The following is a 13,362-nucleotide window of genomic DNA, read 5'->3' as shown; positions in this document are numbered from 1 at the left end:
AGTATATTTCTTTAATGTCTACGCCATTATCTCCAACGTGGTGAATCATAAATACAATAAAAATTTATGATTTATTTGTAATGAATATTTGGTAGTCAAAAATTGATCCTTCAATCAAAATAAATACTTTTATCTCTTCTGGTATTATATAAATGTTCGCATTTATATAATACCTAGGTACTTTTTTTCACTGGTTCTAATCTACGTTACGCCTGAATGCTATAGGGTAAAGAATATATTTATTTCATATAATTTTGTTTATCAGTAAACTGCACCCGTGCGAAGCCGGGGCGGGTCGCTAGTACATAATTACAATGACTCCTCCAAGTTATCTAATTACTTCATTTTACTGCACAAATAAAAACATGAAAACGTTATGTTTTTATTCAAATCTATTAAATATGATAAATATAATAATATAAATATAAAATCTCTTAAATTGTGATACTAAATGCAAAATTTAAAATGTAAATCGACCGATACAAGGATATATATATTAAATTTATGACAGCATCCAGTAAAATCAAATATTGGTATATTATTATTGTCTTTAATATAAAACATGCATTACATGAGCCGGAGAGTGTCAAGAAGGCAATATAACTGTTTGGGGAAATCGTACATGTCCCCAGAGATCGGTGGTGAGTTATCGAAATTCGTGCTGCACCTGAGTACCTACTATCACTACTTTGTACTTATCTTTATTTTCCGACAACATATGCTTTGAATGGTATTCTGCTTTAGTAATCATTTCATAATCCTTTTGATAATTTTTTATCTAACACCTGCGTTAATTTTTTGATATCATATCGAATTGATGTATGACAATTCTTATCTATAGTTTACGCGATTTGATTTTTGGGTAATTTAAACAGAATCAGTAGACCCGAAAGGATCGTCTTAAATATAATGATACCTTTATAATTTGTGATACTCATGAGTCTGCTCAAAATGGACATTAAAGCTATATTGTGTGTGTTCTTGTGTCTATGGTGTGGTGTATCTGCAAGATGTGCTATGTATGGACACTGTGCAGAAGTTGGAGGATTTGCAAAACCATGTCCTGCTAATCATGAAGCATTGCCTTTGTTCAGCAAACTAAGTAAAGAAGACAGAGATGAAGTATTTGATATAGTTAAATGGCGTTGCCCTCATTTGTTATTCGATGAGGAAGGTAACCAAAAAGATGATGACGATATTGTTGCCTGTTGTGACTCCAAACAAATTAAGGATCTACACTCAAGTTTACTATTGGCTGATGGTGTCTTTGGGCGTTGTCCTATATGCATAAGAAACTTTGCTAGGCAAATTTGTGAAATGAACTGTTCTCCAGATCAATCCCGATTTGTCAATGTGACCTTGGCTATCGCTCCTGATGGATCTGAATATGTAAATGAAGTAAACTATAGACTTTATGAAGACTTCATGGTGAATGCACATGCCTCGTGCTCCGGCGTCATCGTACCACAGACTGGAATGCCGGCTATAAATCTTATGTGTGGAAATGCTCCTGTTTGTGATCCTGAGGCTTGGTTTGGCTTTACTGGCGATACAGCCAATAATCCCATGGCTCCTGTTCAAGTTAACTTTTTTAGATGGTTGACAGAGGAAGATTCAATGAATGTTCGGGCTCCATTGTGCAACGAAACCTTAGAGGGTGATCTACCTTGTAGTTGTATTGATTGTTTTGACAATTGTCCAGTAACAGATAAACCAATAACTCCGGACATATGCACTGTATTTTCTGTACACTGCCTCGGATTTTCGGTTGGAATAGTGTTTTTTACTTTAACAGTTATAATATTTACAATTCTTTCATTATTGGAACGTAGGAAAATAAACAAAGGTTCATTTAGTAAAGCGGATGAAAAATACCAATATAAGGTTAATTTTGTAATTAAAATATTCCAAGAAGTTTTTAAAAGCATCGGTATATTTTCCGTAAATAACTCCATATTAACTATAATGTTAACAACATGGATAGCTTTTTCAATGGTATTCGGTATTTTAAATATAAATCCAACGACAAACCCCGTGGAACTCTGGTCTGCCCCAGAATCTCGTAGTCATCAAGAATTACTTTACTTTAACTCTAGGTTTGGTCCTTTTTATCGAGCTGCTCAAGTATTTTTAACAATTAAATTAGATCCGTTTGTTGTCAATAATGTAACTTACGGACCTGCGTTTAGAATAGAAGCAATACAAGAACTAATATCACTTGAGAATGCTATTATGAACATTGGAAGACAAGATGATACAGTAACATTGGAAAAAGTATGCTATGCTCCTCTACGTCTCCCAGGGAGTGAGCCAAAGTTAGAAGAGTGTGTATCAATGTCAGTATCTACTTATCTTCCCGATAGAAACAATATTAACAATAACACATATCTTAACAATATTCAAAATTGCCTTTATAATTATCTTTCTCTCAGTTGTATGGCCGCTTGGGGAGGTGGGGCTGAACCAGAAATATCACTAGGTGGTTACGAAGGTGATAATATGTTACTCGCTGATACTTTGCTAACTAATTACCCCATAACGAACCATTTACTTGCGGACCAATTAGAACCTGTTTTAGAATGGGAAAAGAAATTTATAGATTTGATGCATGATTATGAAAAAAATTGGAAATCTGAATTTGTTGAAGTAGCCTTCGCAGCTGAAAGATCTATCGAAGATGAAATCGAAAGAATTTCGGCAGCCGAAGCTATACCAATTGCTATAAGTTATTTATTAATGTTTATATACGTTATTTTTGCACTCGGCAACATTAAAAGTTTAAGAACTTGCTTAATCGACAGTAAAGTTACAGTAGCCATTAGTTGCATATGCGTAGTTGTAATCGCCATCATTTGTGCTTTGGGATTATTAATATATTGCAATATAACAGTGACTTTATTAGCAATAAACGTGATTCCATTCTTTATTTTATCGGTAGGTATTGATAACGTTTTCTTAATGTTGAAGGAATTGCAACATATAGAAAATAATTTGAATAACTATGAAGATTATAAAGATGACTTTAGTTTTGAAAAGAAACGTATTTTTGTGTTCGGTAAGATGATGCATAATGTAGGACCGTCGATGTTTGTTTCCTCTACTACCCAAATTACGTGTTTTGCAATCGGTACTATTTCTAGTCAACCGGCAGTTCAACAATTTGCTATATTTGCTTCTTTTGCTTTAGGATTCCTTTTTCTATTCCAAATAACGACAGTAGTTGCTATATTATCAATCGACTATAAACGGGTCCATTCTAATAGATTCGATATTCTATTTTGTGTCCAAAAGAAAATACTAGATGATCAAGACCCGCTACAAAGTAATAAGCCATATAAAAGTATTACTGAAAGACTAATGGAACCTTATGCCAAATTTATCTTAGACCGGCGAGTTAAAATAATTGTAGCAATTGTATTCATGGCTCTTGTTTCCATAAGTGCTATCTTGATACCACAGATTGAAATTGGCCTGGATCAAGAAATGTCACTACCGGCTGATTCTTATGTATATAAATATTTAATAGCTGTAAATGAAATTTTACGTATCGGACCGCCAGTTTACTTTGTACTCAAAAGTGGTTTAAATTTTACAGATCCGGATCATCAAAACGTAATCTGTGGTAGTAGGTTATGTAATAATGACTCGTTAGCAACACAAATATTTTTAGCGTCCCAATATAGCGAGATAACATATATTGCTAAAAGTTCAAATTCATGGTTAGACGATTTCTTTGATTGGAGTAGTTTACCTGGATCCTGTTGTAAATTTAACGCGACAACTGGTGGGTTCTGTGCAAGTTCGGATACCTCACCGGAATGTAAGGACTGTATTATTGATAGATCTTATTTTGGAAATGGATTAAGACCAGCAGGTGAAGCGTTCGGTGACTACATTCCGTTCTTTTTAATTGACAGTCCAACTGAATCATGTAACAAAGGTGGTTTGGCAAGTTATTTCAGCAATGTTAACTATGTACTTGATTCACAAGGCAAAGCTACGGTGGAGGATTCTAATTTCATGACATATCACACCAATTTGAGAACATCAAAGGATTATATAACTGCTTTAAAATATGCTTATGAGTTGAGCGATAATATCACAGCAGCGATATATAAAAACACAGGCTTAGACGTTGAAGTTTTTCCATATTCCGTGTTTTATATATATTTTGAACAGTATTTATATGCCTGGGGAGACACTTTTAAAGCGATAGGATTTTCTCTTTTGGGAGTTCTACTAATTAATTTATTTGTAACCGGTTTTAACTTTTTAATTACTTTCGCTTTAATTTTCACTGTAGTGATGATTACTGTTGAAATGATGGGTATTATGTATATCTGGAATATACCTCTTAATGCTGTTTCTTGTATAAACTTAATCGTGAGTATAGGTATAGCAGTAGAATTCTGTAGTCATATTGCTTATGCTTATGCTACTAGTAACAGTCCGCCGAGTCAGAAAGTCAGCGATGCTATTAAGAGCGTAGGGGCAACTATCATAACTGGAATAACTTTTACGAATATTCCAATAATAGTTCTAGCTTTCTCTTATACAGATATCATTGAAGTGTTCTTCTTTAGAATGCTTTTTAGTTTAGTTGTATTAGGTTTTCTTCACGGAATGATATTTTTCCCTGTATTATTAAGTTATTTAAACGACTTAAAATATCGATAAATGTAAAACCATTATGTTATTGTTTTAATAAATTTAATTATTGGGATTTATTTGTATAGTTCGATGCAATGCAATGCAAATACTTTTTTAAGGTTTGATGTAACTTGCAAATGGAAGAACGTTGATATTTGTAAATATACTTACTTATATAATTAAACGTAGTTAATTAAGCTCTTATCTGTTTTTATTTAATTTATATTATGTTTTCTAAATAGAAAATAAATTTAATGTATAAAAGTGTAATTATTTCTTTAATAAAACTATGAACATTTCAATGCTTTTTTTTTAATTATTAACAATAAATAATTTAAAGATTAGGTAAGACGAAATATACATTTTCACAATATACTATAAATTTAGCACAATATACTATAAGCTTAGATTTTACATAATTCTTACAATGAAATTACATACATACGGCGGCTCATCTCAAATCATTCGCCGTTTATACTTTACCTAAGCGATCTAAAGAACTAAACGCATGCAGTATGTACTTTATATTTACAAATATTTATTAGATGGTAGAACAAATAAATAAACTGTACAACGTAAGCTTAACAATATTTTTACTAGTATTCTAACGAAAAAGAAACCGTATAATTCAACAACTAAAACCTCCTTTGTTTTCGATTTGCCTAGAATCAGATCTTCCGCTTAAGTTCCAGCACATTATAGATAGTTATAGATATGCTATATTATAACTGTATAAAATGACCTACGTTAATGTTTATGCATCTAAAACGTGATTGAGATAAGCAATATAACAAATAGCTAGTCGCAGTATTTCTATTTTTGAAAGTTTTTTATCAGGTGGTAACGTTGGGAGAAGTTTCCTGAGCGATCCAAAAGCAGCGTTGAATGCTTCCACTCTGATTCTTTCTCTTGTTGCGTGAGCGGTTCGATACTTTAAAGTTGCTCGCCGTCGTCGTCTCCGTTCTTCACGAGATAGCCCAGCGCACGGTGATCCCGTCCCGCTTGATAAATATGCATCTTCGGATAGAGAGCATGGCTCTAATGTTCTGTCTCTATTTATAAAAGAAATATTGTTATTGTGACATTATTATTATAAGAATTATACTGTTATTGATATTTGTTTATCGAACATAAAGTATTTTAGCTCAAATGAATATTGTTTTGTGTATTTTTTTAATTGATTCCGCACAGTATGTTCTATTCAATTACCGTAACAAATTAACCAGTTATTGGGCGCTATGAAGGCGCATTCGTATAATTTATTCTATTGATTAACAATAACTTAATTGTTGTGCACAGAAATCTGTGTGATTTTAATAATTTGCAGTGCTTTGCAATAATTGGTTCATATTTCTTACAATGCCCGTTTCTATGAACAAAAATGACCAGGATGGACCATAATAGATTTTAGAGAATTTTCTCGATCATTATCTTAAAGTATAATATTAGCTAATATTTACTTTAACTTTATCTTAGCGATGGTGGAAGCGTACGAATAATACGTGCTTCTTAACATAGACAATTTATTTATATACCATCTTTAATAATCTAAATTCCTAATATAACTAGATGAGCATGTCAAGTCGCAGACACTGTTTGTTAGAACCTTAATGCTTACCTTTTTCTAGGTGCTAAGTTCTCTCTGCCAGTAATCGGTAGCAACGCCTCCCTTGGTTCAGCCAGCATACAGGGTAAGGATCCGTCCTCCATGCTGCTGGCGGTTTCTAACCAGCTCTTCATAATGAGTCTGTAGAGATTGATTTTAAATTAATTGAAATTTAATATAAATTTACCATGCTCATTAAATTATAAATAATTATATAACGTGTAATTAATATGGCATTAAAGTAAAACCGCGTGTAGCAGCTCCTTAAGGAATACTCTAAGGTTTTTTAATATTAGTGTAAACTGTATGTATTTATGTATATGTAATCTTTAATAGCTTTTGAGAGCCGAGATGGCCCAATGGTTAGAACGCGTGCATCACATTAACATTAACCAACAAGGAGCATCCTGGTGGAATATGCTACAAGACTTCTTCTCAAAGGGAGAGGAGGCCTTAGCTCAGCAGTGGGAAATTTACAGGCTTTTAATGTAAGCTATAATAAGACGCTTGATCAGAAAAATAAAACATCTTTATTTTGCCTTTTGGTGTTACAAAACTAGCTACTTAACCCCACATAACCCTCGGCACGTTTGTTTTGATTCCTGACAAATAAAATTTGCCGGCCGCAGGGAAGAGTGCTTCATATAAATAATACATCACCCGTTCACACCTTACACTAAGCGAGCTCTTTAGGGGATAATAAATCCGTATTTATTCTTTTTATATCGACCCTAGTAACCCTCGGGTAATCGAATCATGTTCGGTCGCCGTATCGAATCGATTGAGAATTTTGTCCACTCTAGATTTGGTATGAAACTATCTATCATTGGTATAATGATTAGGACTACTTAAGTAGTAATATAATTTGTATTAGAGACTAGTACTGATTACTGTATTGTAATGTGGATATGTTTCAAAAATACCGAAGTGTTAATTCGTTAATAATTCATTTTTGGTATTTTATTTGTGTGCACGCCCGCTTCTATTATGTAGACATCTTAATAAATGGTAGAAGTATTATTTTTAATATTCACATGGTCACGGAACAAATACTAATGTCAAAAAAAAAATTACCACGCGTGATCACGAAAACCGCTTTCATCAAAACACAAAATAAAATTTATCAATTGTTTTAACAAGTTAAACTATGGTAATTTTTTAATTCAAATTGAAGTCTGTCTATAAGTAGTAGTAGTCATTGTACTTAGTTTTAAAATTTCCCTGTAATTGAAGAGGCTCAAGCAATTGGATTCCATTGATGTAATTCCCTAACAGCAGTCGAGGGTGACATTGTTCCTTTATTGCATTTAAATGCAATCCATTACATATTACTTATACACGAGATTAAAATTTGAATGAATAAATTTTTCCATTTACGTGGTAACATAAGGTTTGTGGCATTGCTATTTGCTTGAAGACGAAAATTCACACGATTTATGTGTAAACCGTATTAAAGAATGTATCATCGATAGCTCGATGTTGTTATCTTATCGCGATGATATCACGATGATAGGTAGGCACAAAATTGAATTGTGGATTGTGTGAAAGACGATATGGCTGGAAAGAATGTTACTTGTGAGATGACGTCAGATAGAGAAGTATGAAAGAAAAAGACGTGCTGCGTTGACCCCAAATAAAATTGGGTAAGAGCAGGAGGTTAAAAAATGTATGGTGGAAATATTTAAAAAATACATGTATATTCTGTTCTAGCCTTTTGGATGAACTATTTTGTTCCATCGAACTAATTTTCTGGACATCTAGATATTCAAACATTCTGCTTCAGAAGAATTCAGAATAAACATTCAAACCAAAATAAGATTCGCAATTTTTTTGTAACTTTATATTTGTCTAAATATAGGTAACCATTAATGGGATTAATAATATTATTTTTACAGATTTCAGTCATATTTAACCTATAAGATAAATCCACTTTCATATGTTTTTTTTTTTATATTTAGCTATAATTTATATATTTTAGATATAATTTTCCTGCCGTTAGTGTGTCTCAACCATTTTCATCGTAATATTTATACAAGGTAGCGGTATTAAAATATAGTATATAATACCTAAAGTAAGCATTAAACAAATACTAATAATAAATTAATAATGCAATAAAATATTCTTAAATTTTGTAAATTAAAATGAAGCACACCTTTAAAAAAATAAAAAATCAAACATAAATCAATACCCAAGACACGGACACACTTAACTATGGAAAAAATATAAAAAAAAATTATCTAATGTTTTGTAAAAACGAGGATGATTTAATTATTTAAACTGATATCAGTCAGTTATAGACAATAAGCATAGTTGATAAATATCCTCTGGCGAATCTACCCCAAAGATTGAATATCTTTCAAAGTTGTCTCTTAAGAAAGTTTTACGTGAAATAATTGCATGTTTTCGCGTCATCTAATTTTGTAAACATTATTTTTCTAAGTTTACATGACTTCATTTTGATATTGACCTTGTTTAATTTTGAAATTTCTATTCGGCACAGAATACAATAACCGAAATATATGCCAATAAAAATATTTGTATTCATTACATAGATCAGAAATCAAACAAAATACACTAAGCCTTTAAGTAAAGAGCTTGTACCTACTATCTACTATCGGCATTTTTACTTATCTAAGTATTAATAAAGAAACTGCTTTAAAACGTTTTTTTCTGTTTATAAAGATGTATATATTCAATGGAAATCTTGCAAGCAATGAAAATAAAAAATAAATAATATTTAAAACTCACTTTGTAAATTTTTTTCAGTCCAAATCATATATGTTTAATAATTTATCAATCAATTAGACACAAATCACTTTAACTTTTTTGCAGTTCGCGTGTGTAACTTAGATATGACTATACTGGTCCAGACGTCAGCATCCCTCTGTATTTATGTCCTCTGAGGGGATGGTTTTACCCTCTAAGAGGGCGGTGCCTAGCTTTCAGTTTAGGGATCCGTATATTCTAACGAACCATTATAAATAATTATATTTTATCCATATTATAAATTTATATTTCAACATTTACAAGGAGACTTATTGTTATATTTAAATATTTGTTATTGTTACTAATGATTAAAAGAATCCTGCAGATCTTGATTTCATAGCTATTGTCAATCAGGGTCGGATCTACCGTATGGCTTTTTGGGCTTCAGCCCAGGGCCCCGTGGATTCAAGGGCCCCCAAATAAGCCAAGTCAAAGTAAAAAATAAACGATAATGCGAAAGAATGCATCATTTTATTAAATTAAACAGATCGTATGGTTTGCAGCCCTGCGAATCGAATATTGGATGAACACATGTTTAATCGCAAGATTCACGTTATATTCGCAAAACTTTGTCGTTTCTTTTATATATTACCAACAAATAAATATATACGTTTATTTTATGTATATATTAAATAATCTTAATAAGGCCTTGATTTTTTAATCAATATTATTTATTACACGTGAAATTTAAAAATAAATAAGATTATAATGTTTACAGTGACTTTAGTATTGTTATATATTTTTTTTTCTTTTTTGAAGTTATTGTTTATAATTTTATTCAGTTACGGTCCGCAGCATCTGATCTAAGCTCCGCCTCTCTCGCTCAGCCAATCCCACGCAGACTCCGCCTATTGATCCGTGGACACAGGTGTTTCCGGATAATTGATACCCGTATAAACTTGCCCGGATACTAAATCGATACAATTTCGGAGCGTTCCTTTTGAATAACACTAGGTCCTTTAACTGTATCGTGAAATTTCTCGTAAAATTTAAATTTTAATCATGAAAATAAGCCGTAATTATATTTTAAACTTATCTGATTAAAATCTGCTAAAATATTTTGATTGTCATGATTAGTTTTGATAAATTCTTCGTCGTGTTCAAAACTTTCAAATATTCTTACGATATAAGGAATTCTTACTGAGTATAAAAATATGTAACATATACTTAATATGAAAGAAATTTTTGTTTGTTAAATTAAGAATTAATGTTTTCTTTACTAATTTCTTCGAATATATTTTAGAATTATTTTTAACTTGGATCTATATTGTACTTACTATAAATAATATGAGCTAAAGTTATAAATAAATCTAAAACGCAGACAATATAGGCTCTCTCTATTTGCCTGATAAAATAAATATAGACAATAATCATTATAGATATTATCTGTGGTCTAGTGACTAGATATAAGGCTGCAGTACCAGTTGGTCTGGCTTCAAATCACAGTTCGATCCAATAAAAAGTTATTGGGTTTTCGTGTCGAAAAATCTCGGTAGTAATCCGGAGTTTAGAAGACGGAAGCGTGTATACTTCGGTGCCTTGGGATGCACGTAAAACCGTTGGTTCTGCGCCTGAACTCCTAGTCCAGTAGGATGTAGGACTTCCAGTCAGATTGCCGATGCAAATTATAAGAGTAAGGGGATAGAGAGGACACCAGTGTTTTCGTACATACAGCGGTCCATCACAAGAGAAAGCAGCTCCGCTGTTGTCGAAATCGGAATGACTTCATTATCATCTCTTATTGTAATGATTTATTTTTTTAGCAGATTTATACGTCAGAAATTCCAGGTCAGATTTTAACGAATACATCTGATTTTGTCTATTCACAACCGCCAGCTTCGCAATACGCAAGCTTCTAATATTTAGTGTGTAACTAGCAGTGACTAAATGAAAAATTGCCAGTTATTTAATTTAAATACAATATATAAACCTGTTTTATATACTTACGTGATGAAAATATAATTTAAAAAAATCATAATTTTATTGACTGACTTACAACATACATCAAGGATTATAAAAAAGAACGCTAATTTCTAGAAATTAGGTACATGTTACAATTAAACATTCATTGTATCTTGACCTCGAATTGTTACTCTTATCGCGCCCAAAGAACTGTCACTTCAATAAAAAAAATCTTTTTTAATCAGTATAATTGTCACTAGATACCAAGACAGCGATAATTCCATTTTCTTTGTAGGCATAAAACATGTTAATTTTGTTCGAAATATTTTTTTACATCTAGAATATTTTAATAAGCTTATATTCATATGGGATGTAATTTTTTGATTAACTTTTGTCAATGGATTATGAAATCACATAAAAAATATTTATTAAAGTTTTTATTATATACAAATAAAAAATAAAAATAGCTTCTGTACAAAAAACAACCGAATCGCAATTCTGATTTTTGGTTTTTGAATAATAGAACTAAGACACAATTTCGAATCAAAGACGTATAAGTACATGCATTGTTTGTTCACTTCAGATTTTTCAACGGCTTCAGCCATTTATGGATTATTGTAATTCACACTTATGATTATCGAAAGCTAACTGCTCGTCCCGACTTCGCTGGGCTATGTTACAGATTCTTCATACAAGTTTTTTACGTCGCAGCGTGATGTTATATTGCCTTATTCCAAAAATGATCCAGTAGTTGCTGAGATTCAAGACAAACAGTTCTTCAATTTTATAATATTAGTATAGATACACTTTTCCTGAAGTCTGAAGCGATATTACAATTTATTGTGATATCATTTCACACGGAAAAAAGTTGTTATTTTATTACATAGAAGCTTGCAAAAATGACGGAAATTCTATTTCTTCACCCACAAAGCCGTGAATACTCCGAGTTAACATAAGTTATGCAATTAGGGTTCATAATAGCAAAATAGCTTCAATGAACCGAGACATCTTATTCTTCGAGAAGCTAACTTGAATTGTGGGATACTTGATATTGGTAGGTACTCAACTATGCATGATGATCATGTATAAGAAATTCACAATTAATAGCGAAACAAAACAAAAAGCGGATACAAAAGTTCGTGTGGATTTGATTAAAATAAAAAAAGTGTCTAAATACATAATTATAAGATAAAATATCATATAATGTATATTTATCAGTATAATAATTGTTATCAGCGATATAAAACGTTTGTAAGTACAGATGCGTGATTTCAAGACTGACTAATTTTAATTCACCCATTGCATTTTTTATACAATTGATAATTTCTGAAATCATGAAAAGAAAATATACTTAATCCGTAAACGTTTATGTAAATTTAAGCGAATCTCCTTTTATTGTCGTTAATGTAAATGAATAAACATTAGCCAATAAACTTCAATACGATTTAAATGACTCGAATGATAAGTTTACTTCGAGACTGTAATATAATTTATGCAAAGAATCATGTACCGGGCGGCGACATCCGCTAATGGTATTTTGTATTTCAGTATTAATGCCATAATAATCAGCTATACACAAATACTGCACAGACCTTGAAGGTCATGGTTAGGGACATATTTTACATGACGACAACGTCACGGCATGTTTATTCCTCTATGTTCTTAAAGGTTAAATGTTGAAATAAGACACGACATTCTAATGCTGCAAAAACTTCGTAATATTATATCAGCTTTCACATATAATCTACTATCTTTTGCATTGTAAATTGGTCTAAATGTAAATTGATGATATATATTTATATATATATGGTTATAGAGAGTAGATCAAAAAAAAATTATCTACTAAGAAATTCTGAGCAGCATTTCGGAGTAAGAAAACCAGCGCTTTTTTAATCAAGTCTGGTCTTACGTGCTTAAAAAGAGACCAGAGAAAGGCTCAGAACCAACAAGTCCTGACCCACAAGAGAGGTTCTAATTCGTCTCCATAAATAATGCAATCAATATGCCACACGTAACATTCCTTCAAAGTTTGAATAAAGCTGTATTACCCTATTTACTAAAGCTGTATGCTTCAAACTTTCTCTTTAAGCTGAGAAGAGGCCTTAGCCCAGAAGTGGGAGATCTACCTTATCTTTTACTGAACTCTAACTAGTATCGATAATCTATACTAATATTATAAATGCAAAAAAACACTAAACCGAATTTGATGAAAATTTATATGAAGCTAGCTAGGAGTTCAACTCCAAGAAAATACATAGACTACTCTTTTACACCTGACGACCAACTCCTAAAACGCGAGCAATGCCCCGCTTCTTCAACTAGTTATTTATATATATCAAAATATCTTGTCGGTGGGTACGAATGAGGATATCGTGTGATCGAAAGGAGGTCTACCGCGTACGTTAATTTTCCTTATAGTGACATCGCGTCACGATACG

General features: G+C 31.8%; 2 protein-coding genes across 2 annotated transcripts; one reads left to right on the top strand and one right to left on the bottom strand.

Annotated features, from left to right (window-relative positions):
* The first annotated feature begins 1,009 nt into the window (after positions 1-1,009).
* Positions 1,010-4,682, top strand: LOC125068773 (NPC intracellular cholesterol transporter 1 homolog 1b-like). The gene has a single exon (XM_047678076.1). The coding sequence runs from the start codon at positions 1,018-1,020 to the stop codon at positions 4,675-4,677; it is 3,660 nt and encodes a 1,219-aa protein (XP_047534032.1). The 5' UTR covers positions 1,010-1,017; the 3' UTR covers positions 4,678-4,682.
* A 722-nt stretch (positions 4,683-5,404) lies between these two features.
* Positions 5,405-6,390, bottom strand: LOC125068857 (helix-loop-helix protein 15). Its single transcript, XM_047678197.1, has 2 exons — positions 6,269-6,390; positions 5,405-5,702 (listed from the first exon to the last, which is right to left on the bottom strand). The coding sequence occupies exons 1-2, from the start codon at positions 6,388-6,390 to the stop codon at positions 5,405-5,407; spliced, it is 420 nt and encodes a 139-aa protein (XP_047534153.1).
* Between the last annotated feature and the right edge of the window lie 6,972 nt (positions 6,391-13,362).

The sequence above is a fragment of the Vanessa atalanta genome, chromosome 14 (genome assembly GCF_905147765.1).
Source record: "Vanessa atalanta chromosome 14, ilVanAtal1.2, whole genome shotgun sequence".
NCBI classification, from domain to species: domain Eukaryota; kingdom Metazoa; phylum Arthropoda; class Insecta; order Lepidoptera; family Nymphalidae; genus Vanessa; species Vanessa atalanta.
Note: the sequence above shows the minus strand (reverse complement) of the source record. Positions and strands in the feature narration are given on the sequence as shown.

Bases quoted from the DNA above. Each gene is read 5' to 3' on its own strand.
- LOC125068857 (XM_047678197.1), bottom strand. From the start codon at position 6,390: ATGAAGAGCTGGTTAGAAACCGCCAGCAGCATGGAGGACGGATCCTTA. The intron at 5,703-6,268 runs GTAAGCATTAAG...TTTTATAAATAG, and splicing joins AACTTAGCACCTAGAAAAAG to AGACAGAACATTAGAGCCAT.
- LOC125068773 (XM_047678076.1), top strand. From the start codon at position 1,018: ATGTATGGACACTGTGCAGAAGTTGGAGGATTTGCAAAACCATGTCCT.